Source organism: Centrocercus urophasianus, unplaced genomic scaffold (genome assembly GCF_019232065.1).
Source record: "Centrocercus urophasianus isolate 14NV4802_14NV808 unplaced genomic scaffold, USGS_Curo_1.0 seq_30, whole genome shotgun sequence".
Lineage (NCBI taxonomy): Eukaryota > Metazoa > Chordata > Aves > Galliformes > Phasianidae > Centrocercus > Centrocercus urophasianus.
This window is the reverse complement of record NW_024884867.1, coordinates 11,411,248-11,436,929: the sequence shown is the minus strand read 5'-3', so window position 1 is coordinate 11,436,929 and position 25,682 is coordinate 11,411,248. Positions and strand designations below refer to the sequence as shown.

Genomic DNA, 25,682 nt, shown 5'->3' with positions numbered 1-25,682 from the left:
TTGTTTTACTGCTTTGGTTATCAAAAGCATTACAGGGTCTTGTACACTGCTTGTCTTATTTCTTCATCAGTTATAGGATTAATAGTAAAGTGAGTATCTATAACAGAAAATCATCTTTTAAAGGGCATCAGTAAGTGCAGCTTGTTGATCTCTCTTGCTCTATCTTCACCTATAGAAAAACTTACTGAAAATTAATACCTTTAAAAAAAAAACCAACCAACAAACAGTTCCACCTTTATCAAACATAAATAAGCGTGAGAATTCTGCAAGGTCAAATCAATAGTTAATTAATATTCTGTACAAACTGCACAGGCATCAAACTTTACAGTAGTAATGTCATAACTCACTTTACAAAACATATTCCTATGAGTATCTCATGCAGAACCATCTGCTCTGCAAGTGCCCGACACTCTCTTTGCTAGACCTCCTTGGGATTTACCTAACAACAGAATCCCTTTCCCTGTCTGTCACTGTAACCCAGACACACTGGAGAGCTCAGCTCGCATCCTTCACCTCCACTGCAGTCGGGGCAACAGAGGCTCCAGGGAGGCTGAGCCCACAGAGAACAGCTCTGCCTCCACAGCATGCACTGCTGCTGCTCTGAGTGTGCACAGCGAGAGCTCCCAGGGGAGCAGCTGCACTTCAGACACACACAGGTATGCCCGTAAGTGCCAAGGAAAGGTGGGCTCTGATAAGCTGTCACCTGGCAGTCCCTGGAGAAGAGCTGCTGGTGTTGGATCCACGATGCAGAACAACATTCAAAAGCCAGCGGTGCTGGGCTGAGCACGAGCTGTGCAGGAAAGGCCTGAGAGCGCCGGCATGCTGACTGCATGGCTCCTGCCACAGCCAGAGCTGGAGGGCAGAACCCTGCATGCAGCATCCCTCACAGTACAGAGGAAGCACCCAGATAAAGGACTCAGAACAGATTGTCTGATGGTCTCTTTTGGCCCTTGAAAGGAAGCCCCTCAATGTTCCGGGGGGAACATTCACCTCTGGTGAGTTCACCCAGAGAAGCCCGCTTTCCCCAAGACCTGCTTTTGAATACATTCCACAAGTCCACCAAATGAGAAAGCCATTTTAAAAACAAGAACAGCCTCTTTCTCCCATCACACTGCAAAGGGTGACAGAAAGCTTCCCAGTGTGTTTGCCATAAATACAATGGACTCAAAAGAGCAATTCTAGGAACCCGACATGAAATTACTGCCTGCGTTACTCTAAGGGTGCAGGATGGAAAGCAACTGCAGGACAGAACACCTCAGCCAGAGATTTGAAAACCTTTACATGACAATTCCTCCTCAAATTCTTGCAGCCTGGCCTGTAGGCAGGACTGGGGAGAGAGGATGTGCAAAGATGATTAAATATATGCTTTCCCTGGGAAAACAAAACAGAAGACTCCTAAGTAAATGTTAAATGAAAGCAAATATCTTCCAGCAGAGAAACACATCAGACTAGTCAGTATTAAAGAGTACAGAAAATAGTGGGAAACGTGTGAGAAACCTGTTCACACTTTAGGTAAGGTTACCATTAACACCAAATAGTCTTCTTAATGATATACAAGTCCAAATGTAGCAGTTACATCTGCAGAACAGAGCTGGTGTTCACCTCCAGGATAGGTGAACCACTGCTACTATCAGTGCCGTGCACCAAAATTATCCTCACAAGAAAAGATACAGGAGTAACCAAATACAAGGTGCTTCATTTGCAGGATTTTGGCGCGAATCACGAAGCTCTGTCCCGCTCTGCTCTCTAAAAGCCCAGAAGCTAGCTCTGAGTTTCTGTTTTCCAAAAGCAAAACACGACAAAGAGAAACCTCAACATACAAACACAGGAGAGACTTTTTTTCTCTGAGCATTTAAAGCCATACTCCTGACGGCAGTGCTGAGGCTGGCTGTCTCGCTGCGCTGCAGACGGAGCTGAAAGCCAAAGGTTACAGCACGACTAATGCTTACCATCACACCGCAGATCAGCAGGAGTAAAAAGCACTTTGTTTAGAAACCCAGCTGGGGACAAAGACAACAGGTTGAGAGCCACAGGGACTTTTGTCTTTTACATAAATCGAAAGCTAAAATTTAGAAATTTAGAATTCAGAAAGCTACTAGAAGCACAGAAACGCAGACAATCTGCAGCTGGGTCGGCGATAAGCACTTCAACAGCCTCTCTGCACACACTACAGGGCCTCAGCCCAAATTAATCTTACTTTTTACAACTGTAAACAATCTTTTAATAGTGATTTTTCTACTGCTAAGCCAAGAAGTAACGCTGGCTCCACTGCCCACCTCAGCACTGTTGCAGGAGGTGAAGACATCCACAATCACAGCCCCAGGGTGCAAACCAGCAGGTTAAGGAGCAGCACTGCCCCAGGGCTGAGCTGGCACAGCACACACCTTGCTAAGGCCCCAGTACCAACCTCACTTCAGCTGGCTCAACCAGGCATGACATCTCTACTTCAGCTGGTAAAAGAACATCAGGTTTTCACACGTCTCATTTAAATATTTTACTTGTCATGTCCTCCTACTCTGGCAGCCCAAACCCTTGCTTTAAGAACACCTTTCCACACTCACGCTTTGCTTCACTAGTAAGAATTTTTTATTTGGATGTCAGCCAGAAGAGATCGATTAGTAACAGCTGCAGCAAACATACACTACATCCAGCGCATTTCGAGTTACTGGGTGTCCCAAAGGGAGAATAGAGCCGTTTAAAACCATTCCATCATTTCATGCAGAAATACAATAAATTCCATACTTCAGTTCACATGAAATACCAAAAAGTTTAATTGGTATTAAGTTCATTGTGCTGAAAATAAGAGAGAAAAAGCAAGAAGCTGCCTGTGACATAAAGATAGCTTAATCCAGGCCTCACTGCTGACCAATACAACACAATGGAGCTTGGCAGCAGACAGCTGAATCAGACATCAAGCAAAGCACACAGTAAAGAAAGAGGAGGACAAAGTCCAAACAAAACGAGCGGAAGGAAAAGATGGGGGGGGTCTGACGGTGATGCTGGTAGGAGCAGCCGTGCATCAGATCTGGGCAGGTGATCTCACTGGATATTTATACTCTATTTAAATAGCTACTCACCAGCCAGACCCAAGTCAGTGCAGCAACTCTCCCTGCCTTGCATTTAAACCCCTTCCAACTACTTGAATAAAGAGACTAGCTTTGTTCAACTGCCCACATGTCTATAAAAGCCACACTTGAAAACTGACTTCACAAGCAAGAGCTGTTGTCCAAGTGAACATCTGTGTGGATTAACAGGTCTAAGGCAAGCTGTCATGACCCAGAATCACATCAGAGTTGTTTCTAAGATGCTCTCGCAATAAGCAAGGGCTCAGTCACCAGCAATACAGATGAACAAGATACAGATGTTAGCCTATCTTCTGTTATTTGTGGCTTTCTACATCCAAGCTATCATGTAATGGCATTTTAGTTAAAAGCTGCTGACTGCTTACCTCCAGCATGACCTCCTTGGAGGGCCTTCACTCGCTCTCCTGTAATGCAAAACCGCACAGAAATGCACTACAGGAGAATTCCACAATACTCAGCAGCTACTTAGGCTTCAAATTATTCCAGACTCTGCTTGGAAGAATGGTTCCTCTTGCTTTATCATACTGCTTACTGCAACGTTTAAAGACTCTCAAAAATACAAAAATGAGACAGTATGTATCTAATGAAGGATCACAGCTTGCATGCCTTCCAAAGCAAACTGTGGCCTCTGCACTGACTGCAGCAAGCTTTGTTCCCATCTCTTTATCCCACCACAGCAACAGACATTCCTGTAGGTTTCCTCCATTGGCAGCCCAGGGGGAAGGGACCTACACTCATTCCTAAGGAATGACAGAAGGCAACAAGCAAGTGCACAACCCTGAATTTATACTTCAGATTTTATTGTAAAGCATTAAGGTTGCATGTAAGTAGGTTATGTCTCTGCTGCTAAAATCTATGCATAATTTATTTATATTACAAGCTAAACATCAGGAACTGTCAGGAGGAACCCTAACAGCTCTTTACTAGCACGAATTAAAGGCTCTGCTCAGCATATAAGCCCCAGGACAGCCATATGCTGTGATCCTGCACAGTATCAGTAAGCTAATTAAGAAACCGCCTTCGCTTGCTCCTCTGTACCGAGAGGTGTGGGTTTGGAATTTGAGTTGTTTTTTTCCAGTCTGTGTTGGGCAGATAAGCTTCTCCTCTTCTGTGTTGAAAAATGAAGATCCATGGACAAATTTTTGTTCTTTTTTTTTTTTTTTAATCTCTTCAGGAACTATTCTTTTGCTGAAATCCCAGTTCTACAGTGCCTACAGTGTTCTGAACACTAACAGCCCCGTGAGCTCCAGCAGGCGTCCAGAGGCAGCACCCACGTGTGACAGACACCAGCACAACAGGCACGGGAGGCAGGCAGAGACACGGCAGCATCTGTCCCATCCCTCTGGTGGGGAGGCTGTGCCAGGTCCCAAGAAGGCCTCCAGGTACCAGGGAAGAGTGGCCCGGCACAAGGCATCCCCCAGCTCACTGCTGCTCAGAACCGGGCTGTGCTTCGGGCCGAGATTTGCACTAGGCTGCCTTCCACTGCTGACCCTGGAGGGCCAAGGCAGCCCCAGAAGAGCTGCATGCACGCAGGGCACAGCTGCTGCAGCTGCCACCACATCTGCATCACGCCAGCGGGATTTACACAGACAGTGCTTGGAGGTGGTTCACTTGGAAAGCCGTAATTCCCCAGCACTCCTCCTCACAGAAAAGCCATTAACCATTAAGAAAGGAGGCCATAAGATCTGGCACTGACATATCCTTTTTGCCCCAGGACCATGCAGAGGCCTGGGGAGGCAACTCTGGACCAAGCAAAACCTGCCTTGACACAACCCAGCTGGATCACATTGGGCCCTGACTGATGGCACTGGGAGGTGAGTTCAGGGAGAGCAGAATGCAGTGTTGGGGGATTCTTGTTCCCCACCCAACAAAGACAAGTTTGAGTAAAGAATTAAACGGATCACAATTACAAAGCAGCTTGCACCAAATGCATTCTTCACCTCTTGGGCATCTATTAGTAAACATCAAACAACATGGAAGCACAGAAATCCAAACCCAGTTTCTGTTCACAATTCCTGAGAATTTAAAAAAATAAAATAAAATAAAATATTTATACATATATATATATATATATACAAGATGCACACACACATACATCAAACATTCCATCCTCTTCAGAAAAGCCTCAAAGCTTTATTCCTCAAAGCTCATACAGAACACTACATTCAATATATTAATGATTTGCCATCAAGCACCTGTGGCCCTATTTCCCCTGAAGTAAAATTAATGTAACGAGAAACCACACACTCACACATCATTTCCCACACTGGAGAGATGATTTTTATTTTTGGCTCCCAATCTACTGATTCCTTATTTCATGTCAGCAAACACTGTTTCACACTTGCCACAATTCTCAGCTTTTGTTTTCACAGAACAGCATTTTCATTTATGCCTACTGGAGGTTTTCATTCCGTTACAATCCCTAGGACCAACCACCTGACAAGATTCCAACTACTGCTATTTACCAGCCTCACGGGCTGAAGTGCAAATCTCAAGTGAAGGGAAGAAAAGTGAAGATGACTGATCCACTCATCAGGTGCTTTGGAGTCTGAATGTCACCCAAATCAGAAAGAAGCAGTGATACTAAGCAGACCACAAAAATGTTTCTAATCTTGCTGAAGTTATGTCAGAACAGCAATTAACTCCATGTTTCTCAAGTCTCCGTTGCTCCCCTAAACACCAGGTCACCCCCCTCTTCCCAGCAGCTGGTGTTGAGCAAGCTGCTATGTGCAGCTTCAACCTGAAGAATGCACGTCTGAGTGGCAGTCAGGTGGGTGCAGTCTGTTTGCACACGCACAGCCAGGTCTCAGAGCCTCAAGGCTACTTGTGAATGTGAATTTCTGCGTTCTTGGAGAACTGACAAGAAATGCTGCAACCACAGATGGTAGCCTGGAAAAAAAGAATATTTTGCATCTGTTTACTATGCAAATTAATTCATTTAGTATTTGTTGACAGCAGGTCAGTTTGGAGCAAGAAACAGGCTAGAAAGCTGGCAATATAGGAATTAAGTTCTACTCCATCCTCCTACAATTGAAAAAACATCTAAGAAAATTAATTAGGCAGAAGAAGCAATTAAGCCCAAAATGAATCTAACTTTTCAACCAGTAAAATCTTCACTGCTTCCAGAAAACTAAGAATCACAGTGGACACGTACACAGAAAACAGAACAGGTTAGGTGACTGCAGCTCTGCTCCCAGCCCACCGGCCTGCACAGCTGCCCTGCAGCACAGCACAGAGCTCTGGCAGGGTGGGATGGCAGTGAACACACTGCTGAGCTCCACCACAATTCGACAGCAATTCGACTTGTTTCCTCCTCCTAAAGCACCTCCATGTCTTGGACACAGCTGGAGAAAGGAGTGCAAAATTATCTTGGAAGTGGCTCTGCAAAAGCTATGTAATACCACCTATAACGCAATAAGAAATACGTCAAGTGAAAGGCAGCTCATCTCTCTCCTTCTTCTGCATCTTTGCCTGCTGTCCCAGACTCATTTAATCTTACTTTCTCTTACAGTGAGGAAATAAGAAAACAATTCTCCCAACCAGGTAAGGGGCTGGTCTCCCTGCAGCATAGCAAATAAACCACCCTTTACAGATTACCTTTCCCCACTAACCTGCCATCAAGTCCCCACTTAAACCGAGCAGTTACTTTCAGGTATGAAAACCACCCTGCCTCACATCTGAGCAAAGCTTCAAACCTTCCACCAGGAAGTGCTTAATCACACATGGCTACAGCAGAAACTACAGATGCAGCACATCCTGCCCCTCAACAACAGAAGTAGTCACCAATTTCTGACCATCTTCACATATTTGAACAGACTTTTTAAAAACAGGACCACTCAAAGTATCAGGAGAGGAATTCTCTAACTAACTTGTCTCAGTAATGCTGTGCTTTGCGTCCCTCTCCATTAGCCTCAGGAAAAGGAAACAGCTAAAGTGGTGTATGCTGCTTCTGTGTTCTGTAAAACATGCACCTTACTTGAAAAAAGTTCTTGTGGAATTTAGACTTTCAAGTGGATCAGAACACTGCACATACTAACACAGATTTACGATGTGCATCAGGTTAGTTTATTAACGATCAATCTACTGTCTACACTTCTTGGAGAATCTTATATTCACTCAAATAATCCTTTTATTCCCCATCACCACTAATTTGCTCTTGTGCAACACCATCAGAAAATGAGGCACTGGTAAGGAAAGGCCTTGTCTTGTCTGGAATCTACCTAAAGGACCACAGCCTCTAGCAGGATGGCAAATAATTTCAGTAATGGGCCCTTGCAGAACACATTCATTACTTTCTTCATTTGTGAAGTTGCTCAGGGGAACAGTTACTGCAATTTGGAGAACACAAACCCAAGAAACAGAAATGAACCAAGTTCTGAAGATGCATTAATCAGTAGAAATTTAACAGAAGAATACTTCAGAGCAACAGAAGGAACAATGAAAAATCTTTATTAGCTTCATTCAAACTACCTCACTTCAGCATGAAGCTGAAAAAATGCAACAGGACATCTCCACTATTTTATCTCTGAGAAAAGCAAAGTGCAAGAGTCAGTATTTAGGGAACATTGACTCCCCAGGCTTTTCCAACTGCGTTAGGACTCCTCCAGACCCCAACAACCAGCATGTACTCTAAAAGGCATAAGGTGCCCTCAGAAATTCAAATACCATTTCTAACCAGAAAAAGTCCTTTCCAGGAAATATCTGAAGTATTAGAAATGTTCAGTAGTACAAGAAGAGAAAGGGAGCTGTCTGAAAGCACACTTAAAATAAATAACACCATCAGGGGAAACAAAGAACACGCTCAAAATGTGTACAAATACCAGACATTCCTACAATAGGTAAATGAATGTATGATTCTCAGTACTTATGGTACAGGTTGCACTAGAACATACTTATGCTGCACTCAGCTTGGTGGTTGACCTTGTGCCTTGGTCACTCCCCATTGCATTAAACACCTCACTACAGAGAGCCTCTCAAATGTGGCTCAATCACCTGCTCTTAACACAGACATCACTGGGCAGACTTCCACTGGTAAGGTCCATGTGACAAAGTACCTCCAGCTCTGTTATTGTGGCTACCAAAAGGAGATTTCTTTGCAAAAACTGAACATGTATGGTATTTTATTCCAAATAAAACTAATATAAAAAAGATCCTATGTGCAGGATATGGTGAACAACAGATGAATACATCAGAGCTCTACCTTACCGTAAGCAACCAGAAGTGTTCTTGAAGACAGTTGTCCACTCAGCATCGCGAGGCTTCGAGTCCTCGTTGGGCTCACTCTCCCAGCCAGAATGGGGTATAATCACCTCGTTGGTGAGCGTCTGCAGGCCATGGTTGATGATGACCATCTTCAGGGGCTCATAGGAAGACAAATTCCATAGAGTGCCTTCAGGAGGAAAAGTGATTTTTAAACAAATAACAAGGCAATAATAATGACTTTTAATTTCTAGATTACATAGAACCATTAAGTTTACAGAGAATCACTAGAAAGCTATATGATAAAACTAGTAAGACATTCAGTAAAACCACTCGATGGGAGGTCAGAGGAAGCACACAGCCCAGTGAACACTCCACAGTTGCTGCAATGGAAGAATTTCCGCAGTGTGGAAGCACTTACCAAGATACAGATATTGTTCAATTTATTAAGTCTCACGACAGAGTACATAAACACAATGTGCTACTGGAGATTGATGGGGCACTCCTGATATACGCAAATTTTGATATTGTTAAGTCTGGCTATACCTCAAAATGCAAAAATTGATCCAGTGAAGCAGACAGGTCTTAAAAGCAAGTCTTAAAAACATGGCTGAATTTATGGAGGGTCATTGATCTTACACTTATTCTCTGCACAAGACAGTATTTCACTCAAGACTCCTCTCTATTATTTACTTCCACATCTTGCTGTCAGAGGCAATATCTGCATTCCAATCACCACGTGCCATAGGCATAAAATTCCCTGAAGAAGCAGCTACTCAGAACTGCCCTGCTGCCTTCCCATTCCTGCCTCACTTAGGAGCTCAAGTAGAAAGATGTCAAGCATGAAAATGACACAACAGCCTTACACCTGTAAAAACATCCCATTTTAGATACAGGATGCAAATTTCCAGCAGACCTGCATTGCTGTGCAGACAGTTCAGGCTTATGAAGGACTGGAAAAGATCTGCTTTAGAGAGAACTCTCAGCACAGTGCAGCCCGGCGGTGCTGAGCAACAAGCAGTAGCAACACTTGGAGGCAGCCAGGTCTCACCGTTGACCTCCAAGCACTGTGAAGACCAGCAAAAATTCCAATAAACTGAATGGAAAAGCATTCCCCAGAGGTGATGGGATGCCTTTTCTAAGTGAATTTGAGCACCTTACTGTATGAGCTGTAGATAGCGCCAGCACAGGCAGGAGGAGCTGCCACCCGTGGGAGCAATCCTTCACAGCCACGGCAAGACGTGTCCAACACCAAACGTCCTTCTCTCAGACCAGAGCATTATCCGTATAGGGTCATGACAAGCACCGTGTGGAAAAGGAATTTTATCTCCATCCGAGTAGCAAGTGGCACTTCTGTGATAAGCTCAGGGGCCGGCGATTAGCAGAGTCTCTGAAGTCTCACACTGTGCTGTCTCCATTTCAAAGTGCTCTTTACAAAATCCAGGCATCCGTTCAGACCGAGGGGATGAGAGAACAGGATGAACACAGTGTGTTCATCTTTGCATCTTTTTAGAAGATGATACAAAACACTGCTTTTTTGAACTACTTATTTTTTACTTCATTTTTCACAGATACACCAATAGGCCCTTAAATGCATTGCTGGCTCAGAACTTCTGAAAGTCAAACACAAAATGAGAACACCCAGCACTGGACGAGATGGATACGTCCCAGAAAGCTAAACAGGATAAAGTAGGGCTCCTCCACTGGGTTGTGGGTGAAGCATTTGGTATTTGCAGTGCTCAAAAAACAGCAGCAGAAGAAGATGGCAACAATTGAGGAACCAGCACAGTGTTCAGGGACACCACGTTTCTTCTCTTTTGAAAAGGTGAAGTTTTAAAAACTGACAGCCCTTTGTATTTAAGAGCTCCAACCTTAAACACACAAATTTCTCTTGCATCTGAAATGAGATTCTGCCCTTCCCTCTTTCTTGAAGAAGTGACAAAAATTTGTTGTCTGTATCATGAGACTACAAAGGCAAATTTCAGTGCTTAAGAACCACCAGGCAGACTTAAAAAGACAAAAATACCTACAAAACTTCCACAAGCTCTAATAACAGAGACTATTCAGAAGTTTTTCAGTGCTCAAAAAATCTTTGGCTCATTTTCACACTTACAGATTTGTGTTTAAATTTCGGTAACCCCAACCCAAATCTATACAATAAAGTTGTCATTTCCATATTCCCCCACTTCTACATCCTCATTCTCCAGTAGTTAGTCCAAGAGATTAAATCCAGCTGGGTTCCAGCAGTATTCTCACTGCACTGTAGAAATGACACATCACAACTGTGCCAACCTACAACCAACACAGGTGAATCCCACTAATGTTACTGACACCATCCAGGCCAACAGAGCCCCACAAGCCTATGAAAGCATCTCCTACACTCACCCGGAATTCTTACTAAAAGTTTGAATACAATTTGTGCAATAAAACTGTCAGAAGCAGACGTCAATCTCCTTTTTTTGACCGTCAATCTCCTTGTCCTCAAACGCCTACTGGAGCTGAAGCTGTGCAGAAAGCCTTTCCTCTGAGGAAACAAACCTCGGCTGGCACGTGTGCCTTTTACTCACCTCTCAAATGTTTCACAGAAAATACCAACAAACTAAGAAGAATGACAAAACACGGTCTTATGAAAAATACATTGCAGAAACCTCTTCAAATTAGTCAGAAATGTCAAAACACATTTTTGTGGTTGCATGGGGGGAAAACCAAAGGAATTTGCCTGTTGAACAGCATTTAGCGAAGGAAAATGTACAGCACGTGACAGAAAGATAGCTCAAGATAAACAAGAATGACGAGGGAGCCCTGAGGCTCCAGAGCCAGGGAAAAAGGGCAGATTTGAGGCTGACTATGGGGAAAACATCCCACAGAAGGGGTACAGCTTTTGTGATTCACAGTTATGAAATAAGAGATGTAAATCCCAGCATCCTTTCAGGGAACAAATCACATAGTGAAGACACAGACAGGGACAGCCACGAAAACTTAAACAGCAAATCTTATCAGGCTGCAGATTTTAACAGTGAGAAAATCAGAATGAAAAGAAACAACTGTAAATTTGACATGCACCTTGTGAGAATCCTTCCCTGCCTCTGTTGGCATAACATAGCAATGAGCTAACAAGCTAGAAACACTGCTTTTAAAACTTTTTTAATCAATTCAACCAAATAGTGCTCGAGAGAAATGAAGTCAACGCAGCAGCGTAAAGGAAGGGAAGTTATCTGTATTTTCCACATGCTTTCACAAGGATCTGCTTTTTTTTGGACCAGAGACTGGAAGAATTTTAGGGCTCAATAATGAACTACTGCATTTCAGAAGACAATCACAATCATGATCGACTCTTCATTATGTTCTTAAGCACTATTTGCAGAGTACTTACATATTTCTAACTGCAGTCATTACCTCCACTTTTGCAGCATGTTAGGCAGGGACAACAGCTACACGTCTTTATTGCGAAAACACTGATTGTCATAAAAATATCTCAGAAGTTCTATAAGCTAAAAACATAGCTACACAACGTATGCCATATTAGACGTGATTAGGGCCATAGGCAATTTCCTAGATCTCTGCCTCCTTGGAGCTAACTGCGCAAAGGTTTCTAAACAAGTCGTGCTGGAGTACCAACGATGCTACTGCCTTCCAAAATCCACGGCAAATCTTAGACTGCTGTGCTTGCTTATTTACAAAAAATCCACCGTCACCACGAAATTAGTTCAAATGAAGAGTAAAACCACTTTCTTATGGTCTGTACCGAATGAAGTGGGTCGTTCTTCTGACAGCCTTCTAACAGAAAATGGGATCTTCACGTTCAGGACAGCACAGTACTTCAAAGAGAAATTAGTGCCATATCAGCTAACGGGATCTTAACATGTGAGGATGGCCAGCAGGTGTGAACACTGTGTGAGCTGATCCACCTGAAAGATTCTATTACAGTACTAGATCAACATATACCCTTCACACAGCATTTCGAAGGTCAACCGTTTGTCAATTAAAACCAGTCCAGCAATACACAGCATCAGAAAATTCATGTTCTGCGCCATTTAGAATCTGCTCAATGCCATTAAACAACAGAATTACTTTCAACTTTCTCACAAAGAGCAAAATTTGGTAGCAAAATGCTACCAACCTCTGATCACTTTTCTAAGAACGTAATAGAATTTTGGTCTTGCATATCTGATAGGAACATTTGCTCTGTGGAAAAAAACCCTTATCACTCAAGATAAAAAAATGCTTACAGCTTTCCCAATCAGAACAGATTTCTTTCCTTATCAGCTTAATCCTCATTTCCCCTTCAGTTATCATGAAAACGATCCACTGAGAATTCAGCAGCACAGTGCCAAGACAAGAGAGGGATGGCAAGGGATGGTTCTGCAGAACATTTCTCACCACGACACGACTCGTGACTTACTTATGGATATGAAAACAAGCTTTCCTCAGTGCAGTAGATGGAGCCAAGTAAGAAAAGTGAGATCTATGCTATTTTATGATTGCATCTTGAGTTTTGTGAGTACTTTTAAACGCTCCACGTATTTGTGTGACCTGGATGGACATCATGTTTCAATGCCATTTGCAGATAAATCAGGAACAGTTGGTAAGACAGCTGTGACATTAACCTAGAGGTTTCAACTCCACTTAAAAGTGTATTATCTGAAAGAGAAAAATGCTACAAACTTGCTCAATCTGACAGTAGTGCCATAGCAGTGTACTCAATCTGCTTCCGAACTCGCACATCGATATATTTAACTTAGGCTCTCCAAAAAGCATATTCTAGGCAACAGTCAAGCAAACGCACTTCTGACACACCAAGTCTCATGCACTCAGCATGAACACACACCCGATTCCCTCCTCGTGCTGCCCTGCAACTGCCTCTGCCTCTCCAGTGCACTGCTCTGGCTCTCTGCCCGTTAGCCGGTGAGCAGCCCCAGCTGGCTGCACCACTCACAATGCTCTGCACAGCTGCGGCCACTGCATCAGATCACCACATTAATGAGAGGCCCTGGAACTGCAGAGAAGCCCGGGACTCACAAAGCAGAGTGACACAGGATTCAGCCAGAAATCATCCTCAGTTGCAGAGCATGACCCCTGCAGTAACCTGCCACGCACCGCCGGTCCTGCAGGCAGGCAGTGCCCTGCAGCTGGAGAATCAAAAGACCGCATGGAAGCGCTCTGCATTTGGGCACCTGAATTATTTAAATCTTCAAAGTACTGAAATCTCTTTGGAAAGCAGGATTATTTCAGTCATCCACATCTGGGATAACCTGCTGGTGATGACGATTCAGCTTTCGGAAAGCAGTCAGAGCTGGGTTTAAAGGAACAGTAAAATGCAGGAAGTCAGCGTGCCCATGCCAACCTTGGACATGCTGCCTTTTGGAGCTCATTTCTGGGTGGACGGTTCCACACCTTCAGCTGGGGTTCAAATGCTGGCTGCAAAGCACTCCAGCATCAGTTACAGAAGCATTGCTGGAATACTCTTCTCTTCTGTACGGATGCTTGAATGTCTCACACCGGATCTGGTGATGTCATTTTAGAAGTGGACTGAAGCCACTCCTGGTTAGGAGGAGATTAAATGCATATCATCTGTTGCTGGACATCTGCTTAGGTTAAGGCCTTCAATATTCCTGGTGCTTCTCAGGGAAGGGAAATAAAGAGCTTTAAATAGCAAAAAAGGAGTGGAACAAAAATACTATATTTAATTAGCAGGAGGTGCTGTCAAATAAAATTTATTTGAATTGCAAATCTAATAAATCAACTGGAAATGGAGGCAGTCGCCATTTAGAATAAAAAGGAAAAACAACCAGTTTGTTTCTGCCATCTCAAAAGTGACTGATTACCGCTTAGCACTATAATGATGTTCCTTCAGAGTAAATTACAGACTGGTTTCTCCTTTCTCAAATCTAAAGAAATAAATGTATTCCTTCCCAGCACTCCAGAAATGAGTTTTTGGTAAACTAGAACAGCAGATAAACAGAAACTCTTTTTTTTTTTTTTTAAATTTAAATAAAGTCATCATACTAAATGAGCGCAACAAGTGTTATGTAAATACTACCTACAGAGCTTCCACATTAAGAGACAAAGCACACAGAGCAATCAAAGCAATGCACGCTACTGAGAGCTCTCCTCTACCAGCTGCACAGAAAAGGACTGGGGAAAAAAACCCACCCACATTGTCTTTAGACCTGGTTTTCTAAGTATGTTATAAATGGTGGGAGAAGAACAGTTGGAACACCCAAAGTCACTGCTCATCTCAGAGAATTACGATGACCAGTAAAAATCTGGACAGCTGCCATATTTTTGAGGCGATTATAGAATTACGATGTTTACTTCAAATGGCTTAATCCACATTTGCTATAGGGGCTGCTTGGACAGCCCTACACAGATAAGGTAGCTAAACAGTTTCAGTCCTGGATCCATTTTTTGTGGCAAAATATTTTTTTCTGGCACTGAAATTCACTGCAGCTCCCCAGGTTTTCCCTCCTGCTTCTGAGAAAGAAAGAGAAATCCATCTCAATCCTCATGAGTTATGGGAGGATGAAGAACAATGTATTTCTCCATAGTTTAAGAGCTGACACACTTTTTCACCTTCTTCCACTTAATGGCTGAACTTTGAAACTTGGCATATACTTTATTACTCCTTTTGGACTGTGTCCAAGACTAAGTTCAAATAAAATAGGCTGAATAATGGAGTTCTAAGTGATTGAAAAATCCCTGGAAAGCATGCAAGAACTCAGTATCCTAAAGATATCATTCTCCCTTTCCCAATTGTAATGAACAACCCACACGTCCACTAGTGCATCTCCTCATTCTCAGCCACAGGCATGCAGTGATTTATACGTAGCCTCAGATCAACACCAGGGCAGGACATGCTGCTGAGGAGACCAACCTATCAGTACAGAGTAGATAGGACATGGCAGCAGGATTGTCTAGTAGAGATTAACTTGGAAAGTTTTAGATTAGCATATCTTACCTCATGATTATAACATATTGAGGGCAAGGGCAGTACAAATTATCTGTCAAAGGTATTGCTATAGCTTATAGCAATAGCTCACAGCATCATTTGAAGCTTCAGATGCCCAACCACAAGCTACGTCCAAGCAGCACCCTCAGTACTCAGGAAAACCAGCGTGCTACATCTACAGATGATTGTGCATTCCACCTAAAGGAGGCATAAGCCTCAGACATAGTACAGCTAAACAAACAGCTGCAGCCAGTGATCTAAATGCAACCTCCTCCTCTCCAGAAATCCTTGTTCTTGAAACTGGAAAGACTCCTCTAAAGAGTAATTTATTAAAGAAACTACAGACACTGACCTGTAATTAGCTCTCTGACTTCCATGTCATTTGTTTTTCGCAAGAGTCTGATCAAAGCAGGGATCCCGTCACAGTTCTTTATAGCCACCTTGTTTTCGTTATCCTTGCCATAGGAGATGTTCCTGAGGGCCCCGCAGGCTTTGCGATGGACCTCTGGCTTTGGATGATCGAGCAGGCCCACCAGGATGGGGATCCCCTTAAGGTGCCTCACGTCCTTCTTGATTTTATCATTCTCGTAGCACAAGTGCTGCAAGTAGGCAGCGGCGTTAGACTTGACCGGGTCGATAGGGTGGCTGAGCATGGCAATGACTTCAGGGAGGTCAGGGTCCCTCCACCTGGGGTCCTTGCGAATGCTGTCAATAGAGGGGGAGCGCTTCCCCAGGCGGTCGATGCTGGCCATGCTTCCTCGCTCTGGCTGGGCCAGCGGTGCTGCGTAGCTGCCATGGAGGTATGGGATCCTCTCTTCCACCATCTCTGTCTCAATGGGGTCATCGTAGCCCCTGTAAGAAGCAACAGTCCCGAGAGAAAGGAAAAATTTATATAATTTAAACATTCTGTGCCTCCAAGTCAATATGGAGATTTCAGCTGTGATAAAACCCTTTAATACCACAAACATCATCCCGGACAACATATTTACATTTTCAAGTGATTTATTTCTAATAACTTGAAAATTAATCATAGCTGAGCACTCAGGAGCAAAGGGACTACAGCACGTTGTCTGTTTGGCTAGCAGTGAGACAATGACAGGAGCTGCACATCAAACAGATTGCTTTCACTTTGGTCACTTAGCAAAGCAATTATGTTAGCTCTGGATTACATTTAGTAGGAAACACTGAGCTTCCTTAATGCATCACTGCAGCAACAAAGCAAAACACTGATTGAAAGAGTTCCAGGCTGGGCAGAAAGAGACCACAGCTCTCAGGAAGTAAGAGAAGATCCTGCACTTCCATTAAGACTCAGTGCTCACACAAATACAGTGTGTGTGAGCTGCACCCACTGTGAGCTGACACCTAAGCTGACACCCGGGAGATGGAGCAGAAGAAGCCTGCAGCTCACTTACAGCGACTGCCTGGTCCTGAGCAAAGTTTGCTTGTTCCTCATTGTTAGGTGTGAACGAGGGCAGCAGAATGACCAGTGCTGGCAGTGAGAGGCAGCCACATCCTGTGCTCCCAGGCTTGGCCTCAAAGCTCAGCCCTGCCTGAGGTGGAAGACCGAGGGACCGATGGATCTGCGCCAAACTTCCCATTTGCTCAGTTGTTTTTTACCTCAAACCCAGAAAATTCTTATTTTCATCCTGCCGTCCCACTGCTCTCATTGCACATTAAGGTAAATTGACTTCTCACGTGCTAGGTTTATGTCTTCTTTTGCTGCTCAGTAAAGCTAACAGATGGGAAGAATTAAAAAAAATATATTAAGGTTACTATTTAGAAAAACCCTACAGAATTGAGAACAGCTCATCCTTTCCAACACATCTCAAACATAAGTGCAGCACACGTACTCCCAGCTGCAAGCAGTTATTTGCCTTCCTCCCGACCAGCAGCAGCTCGGGCCTTCCTCCTTCTGCCCCTCCTGGACAGATGTCAGCTCCTACTTCAGCACTGCAAGTACGTAGTTTGAACTGCTACAAAATGATCTGTACAGACTTTTAAGCACTGGCTGATGTTACTGAAGTTGTGGATGTCATGCATAAGGAAATATAGAGCACTAGAACTCAAACAAAACGGAGCTCACTGTTCCCCTAATGGGACTGCTAATTAAAGCAGACTCCGAGGAGAAGTGCAATTAGAGGCGGAGACTGAACTTAGCATTGGACAATTAATGCTTTTGATGCTAAAAGCACCTCTAGTGACTTCAAGTTATGTTAGCTGCTGTTCTAAGCACTGAGCTGAATGATGGGATAAAATGGGCCAGCATCCAGAACTCAGAATGCATCTGGAGAAGTCCTTGTATTGATGCAACTATTTGTGTATGCATAATTCATTACCTGCTCTGCAGTGATTTACCATGTCTGGACAGAGCAGAACAAAGCTGCTTTCGTCATTCCAAGAAGAAAGTAACAACTTGAAAATATTTACTTTTGTGCATGTACACAGGGCAGAAGTAATAACAAAGCCCCTAAGCTATATTTTGTTTATACATGAGCAAGTTTGGGACAACCAGCATTAAAACTATAACAAAAGCAAACACTTCTCATGCTCAGCCTCATATTAAATTCTTCATGACTGTGTGAAAGTATAAGATTAATAATTGCCCTGTGCACAGCTGCTGCTTGATGGGTACCTGCAGTTCTGCACTTCTCAGTCCTTGGAGCTGCCTAAACAGTAACCTTGTGCTACCTCAATTACATCTGCGTAATTAACGGTCTCTCTCCTACAAACCCACGCAATACACAAAGATAATTATCATCTTGGGATGCAGTTTTCTTCCATTACTGCCTTTGAACCCTTACAAACAGAACTGAGCAGCTGATCCTAACTCCGTTACGCCGTTCTCCCCTGTGCCATACAAAGCTCTCCAGTTCCATTACATTTGCTGAAGTAAAACTTCACAATTAGGACTTCATATGCTGCCAGGACCAGAGAGAGCATCACCTAACTCCTGTAGCAGCAATAACAAGGTTTTCATCCAGTTCCACTCCTCACATACACAGCTCTTCTCCTGCCCATCTCAGCCTGATTCTGCAGGGCCATGTCTCCAGTAAGAACTGGCACACAGGTCTTTTCAGCTCACCAAGACAGTTACATTTAAACAGGACAAACAGCATCTCTCAAGCATTTTTAGAGAAAGGACGCACATAGGAAACACTATGGCTAAAACATTCCTGCACAGTCAGGTTCCACATACCTCCGTATGAAAACTGTGTTAAGAGCTCACCAACCACTGGTGAAAGCGAAGCTGCAAACCCAACGGCTTTATGAGGCAGCAAAGTGAACAGCTGGATACTTGGCCCTTCAAACACAGAATGAGTATCTAGAAACTCCAAGGTTCCAGCATGAACTAAAGGGCGATACAGGAAAGCTTGGTGGAAGTAAGTACCATACAACTCATATGACTAAATACAGCAATCAAATAGAATAAAACATCACCACCCAGTCCACACTGAAATTAAGGACAAAAAAAATCCTGAAGCATTTTGCAAGAGAAGGTCTAAACATCAACTGTCGCTCAGTAGCCTCGAAGACTACATGAAGACTGCCTGCCAAGAAAGTAACTGGCACAGCAGTGGCATGCAGAAGGAACACAAAGCCCTGGGCTGACCTGGCACTAAGGGATCCCTGCTCCTGGTGCTGGTGAGATGCTCTGGCCCACGTTAAGCCTCATCTCCTCTTCCTTAACAGGGGAGCTGAGGCAAGAAAAATGCACACCAGGCAAGGGGCAAGAAGCTGCAAGTATTATCAGGAGTTAAACAACATTATCAGGAGTTTCTGAAAGCAAACAAGTAAAATCAGAAACACATTTACAACCAAGCAGTGAAAGAAATCATCTGAGCCAGACTGAGAGGACCAACTGAGGTTTTTCCCCCTGCACTCCAGCTGAGCGCTCTCAGAAAGGCAAGCTGCTTGGCACAGGAGGAGCAGTGATGAGATCTCCACCAGGAGCAGCCCACTGTGTGCCAGGGCTGCTGACCGCGAGCATCTTGCCTTCCATCTCCTGCAGCACAACAGCTGAGATTCTGGGATGCTGTCAGTCTCACTAATCACCTGTCTCAGGGAATTGATCAAATTGTGTCCTAGCACAGATAAAATCCGGGAAAGCGCTTGCGGATTTATCATCTTACTTGTGGCTTCAGCACAGGCACGTTTGAGTAAACAGGTGAAGGATTTCCACATTTAATCCCCGTCAATTTATACAACAGCTACGCTCATCACAGCTTGCAGCTGGTGTCTGCTAGGATACAAGACCAGAAAAGCTTGGGATTTCAGGAGGGAGCCGTGTGCAATGGAGAAGAGATGCAAAGACTTTGCAGAAGGGGGTCCTACTTTTACCAGCCTCTGCTTCCTAATGGAAGGATGTGCAAGGGGATTCAAAAGCTGGACTGAATTCCCTGTTCAGGCAAGTCTGAGTTAGCCGCCCTGTGTTTAAACCACTTCAAATCGCCTCACCTCAAACCACCTAACAGCTACTAATGGATGAGCTGAGCCAGACTGCAGACTGCCACAAAAAACTCAGCCATACATCTGTCTTCTGCTGTCTGCATCCGTATCAACGAACCCATATCAAGTAAACTCTACAGAGCAGCCTGAGAAAACAACCATCAATGCTTTCCAAACCGATTGCGTTTTGGCCTTGCTCCATTCTGCCCAGCACATCTGTACACTTCTGCCCTGAACACTCCCCAGCATCCCACGGCTACGCTGTGGCATGACGTTTACATCTGGCTGCCAAACCAAAGAGGCTGATTTCCAGGGACAGACCTTTCCCCAGCCTTAAGGATGCCAGCCTACATGCTGCTGTGAGGCCATACTCCATGCAAGAGGAGTTAGGCCAGAAATACTGACTGAAAGTCTGCAAACATAAGACAAACTGAAGTAGAACGTGAATAACAAACGTGTGATAGCAATACTCCTGTGCTGTCTCTGCACAACAAAAAGTAATCCTGCAATACCTTCACCTAAAACCCAGCCCACTTCCCAGTGACAGCTGCTCATGAAATAACCAGCAACATGCACCATCAGTCCCTTAAATCAGGCTCCTGCCATGGAAAATTGAGCAGCAGAAAGCTTTTTTGCTGTTAATTCCATTAAAATTAAAAATTCACATCCTGTCTGGTCTGGAATACACAGTAGCAATAGCTGCTCCTGAGTTTTCAGGGAAAAATAAATCCCCTGGATGCTAGTACATGCACAAACCATAGAGATGTGCCATGGAAACAAATCATTGCAAAAGCAAAAGACTTGGTGTTGAGAGACGATGATTTAAAAAAAAAGATTAGTTATGACTGGCCATTTTCTCCTGTTCGTTTGTGTCAAATTCAAAGTAATGATCAAAAATACACAAATAATACTTGGGGTGTCTTTTGGAAATGAAAAATATCCAGTATTTCCTGCTTCTCTTTTAAAAAGGGCTATATACAAAAAGCCTGGCAACACCATAAGACTATATATATTTAGAAACTATCATAAAAATAAGCATTATTTAATGAAGACAACCTGCTCAGCGAAGAAAAAGGGAGGTAAAGAAAAAAAGGGACTACGTAAAAGCCATCACGAATAAATCTGAGTACTATTAGATCAATATAATACACCCAAATGCCTTTTCTGCACCATAATTTGTTGTCCTCTTTCAGAATAAAATGCCTGTTACAGCAGAGACTCAGCGCAAAAGAAAACAAGAAGGAAACCCATCCACGTGCATGGAAGAGCAAACAGATGCAGTATCTGCACTTGTCTGGTCTGCAGATGCTGTGGAGACGACGATTCTTCCCAATTAAAAACAAAACACAGGTGGCTCAAACGGAGGCTGGGGGTGAGATGAGCACCACAGACACAGAGGGACGAGAAGGAAGGAAGAACGTTTGTGCCGCAGGTCAGCGAGGGCGCTGTGTGATGCAGCTGAGTGATGGAGATGCCCGCGCTGCACAGTGCTGTGAGGCAGAGCCCGCTGGCAGCAGTACCAGGCCTGCCCCACACACAGCAGCGTCTTGAAATCAAAGGTGCCACCAACTTACCATGTTCACTTCATCATTCGCTCAAGTAATAACCGCATTCAAAAACCAGAGAGAAATAATGAGGTAGTAATTACCCTCATCTAGCACAAAGCACTACTTGTTATCGTTAGCTTCTGGCAGATCAGTAGCATATCTGAAATACAGGTTTACTGAATCGCTCAAGTGTTTCTTTGAAATGTCAGAAAGCAGCCACATCTGAAGAGGCCCTCACTCAATCTTACGTTCTTACAACCTAAGGTTTGCTGCCACAGTCAGGCTAATTGCTTGTCAACTTCTCTTGATCATATTAAATATGGAAAAACTCACGACAAAAGGAATGTAAAACAAAAATTGTAAATCAGTCCTATCCAAGCTGCAAGGAACAATAAATCAAAGGGATGCTTAAAAATACATTTTAAAAATGCAAATGGGCAGGTTCTAAGAATGCATTCATTTATTTATCATGAATATAGTTTGAAGAATGTTAATAAAACTTTACAAACACTGCTGCCTGACTGCTCTAACTAGAACTGCAAACCTTGCTTAGATGCAGAGAAACAGAAACAGCAGCCTGATAAACAGAACAGTGTCCTGGCAGCCGCTGGCATTCACTTCAGCCCCACAAAACTCTGACATGGTCCCAATGGTTGTAAGCTGTCAGGAAAAGATGCCAGAAGGGATCTCAAGAGGGTTCTGGCAGATACGCCTTGTCATCCTGTTCTTTGTTATGATTTTCTTTTTAATTATGATTTTTTTTAAACATAGATTAAAATTTGCAGGAGCTTGATTCCTTTTGAAATGAACTTCCAGAAACATGAAGGGGGATAGAGCTACAGGAGGATGAATGAAACCACAAGCAATGTCACTTCTCCAAGCAGGAGAGCTCCATCTGAACCTGCTCCCAGCCTCCACGTCCCTCCTGTGCAGGAGGCCCAGACATGCCTCCAACGCAAGAGCTGACAGCACGACTAAAGGCATAAAACAGCACATCTCCTGGGAAGGGGACTGAACCAGAAATAATTTGTGATTGGTCTCTTCAGTTACATTTAGTTCAACACAGATGCTCTTATCTCCCCTTATTTACAGTGACAGGACAAAATAACAATCTGATCTTACAAACGCTGAAGTACTTCACTGAGGTTCAGCACAACCTTGTCACACAGCTGAGGGCGTACGATAAGCACAGGCGCAGGAGCTGATGCTGTCAGGCACCTCACCAGGCAGCTTCTTGATAATAAGCATCCCTTCATCACCAGCTTCAGCTCATCTGCAACCAACCAGCTGTTCAAAATTGTTTGGCAGATGTGCACATATAACCAGACCCACCTGAAGTCTCAAAGATTACAAGAGCCCTTTTCACCCTGCCAGTGTGAGACAGCGCAGGGAAAATTCAGTGCAGTCACACCTCTTCTTGAGGAAGAAAAAAAGCCATCCCACTTCCATGAAATCATCTTTTTCTTGCTAAATTCAGCCTCAATGAAGTGGTCCAGAAACACACCAAGAGGGATTTTAAGCACTAGAATTACTCTTTTCTATTTCATGTGCATTTTGCAGTTATTTATAGGCTGATGAAGTGATGTGTTCTGCCTTGATCACAGCACAGTAGGGCAGGTCCCCTCTTCTCCACGAAGGTGAACTTCCTACTATGTTTAGGACATGCTGGTTTTGCCTACAGTTGTTTTGAAGAAATACTGATTATTTCTCTAGCCAAAATCACAAGTATACTACAACCCCAAACTGTTTTTTTTTTTGTCTCTTGTCTAAGACCTCTCTCCTTCCATCCCTCAGTTTTCCCATTTATGAGATTTTAAGATGTTTATTTCATTCTAATGATTACATTAACCGCAATCCAACCACTGTATTTTTTTTCTGCCAAGTAACCGTGCCCTTACCAGACCATTCAGAATTCAAATGTTCAACTGAGCAAAACAGCTGCAGGAAACCTTTAAGAAACAAACAGATTTTTACCTTCCTTTGTGGGGTCTTCCTCTCTCTGGCACACCTGCAGATGTCCTCCGGTTCACAGTAGAATAATCCGGATCCAGTTCATATCCTTCATCGTCTACCCCAAGGCTGCGGTTGTCATCCTCCAGCCCATAGGGCTCTGGCTGGAAACGTTCCGGCTGAGAGCGGTTCAAGTCAACACTGCTGCCCACTGGTACCTGAGGCTGGGCAACAGGACCATAGTTATCCCTTCTGCTCGGCAAAGTGAAGCTCCCGTCGTCCGGCCGGTAGCTGTTTCCTGGCACATAGGCGTAGCGAGGACGGTAGTTGACGCCACGTGACAAGCTGCCATAGTTATCTGCTAGGTCTCCATAACCATCATGACCGATGTAAGGTCGATACTGGCCCTCGTGGCTGTCAGGGTAGGAATCATTGTAGCTGTTGTAAGATCTGGTCAATGTGGACGACGCCTGCGGGGTGATGTACCGCTCCCCATTCTTCATATACCTTCTGTCTATTGAATCTGTGTAGCTGCCCATGGGAGACGAGCCATCCATCGACGGCAGGCCGTCGGGTCCAAGCGGGACCTGGCGCACTGTTCGAGTGGTGACTGTTTTGACCATTTTGGTGACCTGTGAAGTAGTAAACAAATACCTTAATTTTCTCTTCAATGAACGATGTAATGAGACTTAAGGGAGTCAGAACAGTAAATGAATACATGTAAGTGAATTACATGCTGGGAAGAACACACAACAAAACTGCTGGCAATTTTGGGCTTCCAATGCAAGCATTAGAGAGAAACGGGCATATGTAAATAACACTCATCTTCACAGAAACTGCAGAGTGAAACTCATACACCAAGAGCATCTGGATACAGATACTGTGGCCTGCAGCCTCCCACTGAAACATAAGGATTGGCACCAAATTGGGCAAGCTGCTACTAAACAAAAGAAGAGGAGTACATCTCTTGAAGCAGCTCCAGGTGCGTCCTCTCACGTCTTCACAGATAACCCCAAACAGGAGAAATTCACCCAAATAGTATTTCTTTTCCTAGAGACATCTGTGAGCAAATGATACTTCAGGCTAATGAGTTAATGAAATCCTGCAAGATGGCAAGCAGCACAAATGGCTCTCCACCAACAGCATAATTAAGTACCATCACAATGCTGAATAAAGCATAGCCAGGTACCAACACTACCTCAGTGTCTAATTTGGGCCACAGCTGAAAATTCTCAAAGGGATTTTCTTAGTAAGTCAGCTTCAAGAAAGATGCTATTTTCCACCCCCACCATTTTTTAATTAAAAATGCACACTGCAGTATTTAAAAAAAAGGAATTAAGAGCTACAAAGTAATCAGTTTTTGACAGAGAAACCAACAATGGCTTCTGCTCATTACCTGAGCACAATGCTCCAGCTCTCCATTCAGCACCAGCACAACTGCTGCCATGGCATTTATGAAACTGGACGACATTTAGGGATGAAAAAGATTTGGGGCAGCTTACAGTAGCCTTTTGTAATGTGGACATAAACAAGTGGGACACAGCTCAGCATTCTCCTAGTGAGTTTGAAACAAAAGTTTTATTCAAAGTCCTATGCTCATAAGTGATCTTTTAACAGGAGAAAATGCAATGTTTTCAGCCCTGAAACACGTGAGCTTCGCAAAAGAGTGACACAACTGGATAAAAAGGGCCAGGCTTTAGCATTCTTGAGGTTGTGAACTGTTAAGGTGAATAACAGGAAGTAAGATAGCATTTCAGCAGTTGGAAAACTGATACTTCTGCACAGTAAGGAACAAAAGAGCAGCTTTCTCAATGCCAAGAAGAGTGCTCCTGTCACCACACAAAGCCCTTTCTTTCAGCGCTACTCAACAGAAGCCAGACATTCTAAATTGAGTTCCAAGTTCTCCTTCTCAAGGCATATGCTGCAGTGCATGCACAGTTTGTCACGTGCATTTTTTCACAAGATTTTCCAGACCAGACAATGCAAGATACCCAATATACCATGAATGCTTGCAGCAACTGCACAAAAGAAGGAGCAAGCTTTGACCTTCCAGATCCCTGGAGAGGTGCTTTGCAGGAAGCTGTCACTATGGGCACATCTTCAGCCACCATCACTGCTGCCAGTTTGGACACTTGCTTGTTTTCTCCTGTCTCATTTTTCTGGAGAATCGTTGTTGTTATCAGACAGGATGGGGTAACACAACACAGTCATGTCAGAGCAAGGACAACTGTCTACAAATAGTATGCATATACAAAAAAAGATAAGTAGAGAATCAGAACATTTGGAAAATCAATTCCTACGTGATTTGTGACTTTCATTTACATTTAATTAAACACAGTTTTTCCACCATGCTCCTGTCTACTACAGAGTACAGAGAACATAGAAAGCAGGATTCGTTTGCAGTTTTTGCCCAGTTTGCCTCTTTTTTGTTTATTTGAGCACAGACAAGTTTCCAGCGGCTGTGCTAGTCAAAAAGACTCCCATGGCATCAGCCAGCACACAGAAGAA

At 43.7% G+C, this 25,682-nt stretch overlaps 1 protein-coding gene across 10 annotated transcripts in view; it reads right to left on the bottom strand.

The window, feature by feature from the left end:
* Positions 1-25,682, bottom strand: part of ARVCF (ARVCF delta catenin family member) — a 201,410-nt gene that overhangs the window by 35,421 nt on the left and 140,307 nt on the right. For all 10 annotated transcript variants that reach the window (XM_042828541.1, XM_042828542.1, XM_042828545.1 and 7 more), the window contains 3 exons: positions 23,199-23,806; positions 15,584-16,083; positions 8,289-8,472 (listed from right to left, as the gene is read on the bottom strand). In XM_042828541.1, the coding sequence (XP_042684475.1) occupies positions 8,289-8,472; positions 15,584-16,083; positions 23,199-23,806 (1,292 nt within the window). The remainder of the gene's footprint in view (positions 1-8,288; positions 8,473-15,583; positions 16,084-23,198; positions 23,807-25,682) is intronic.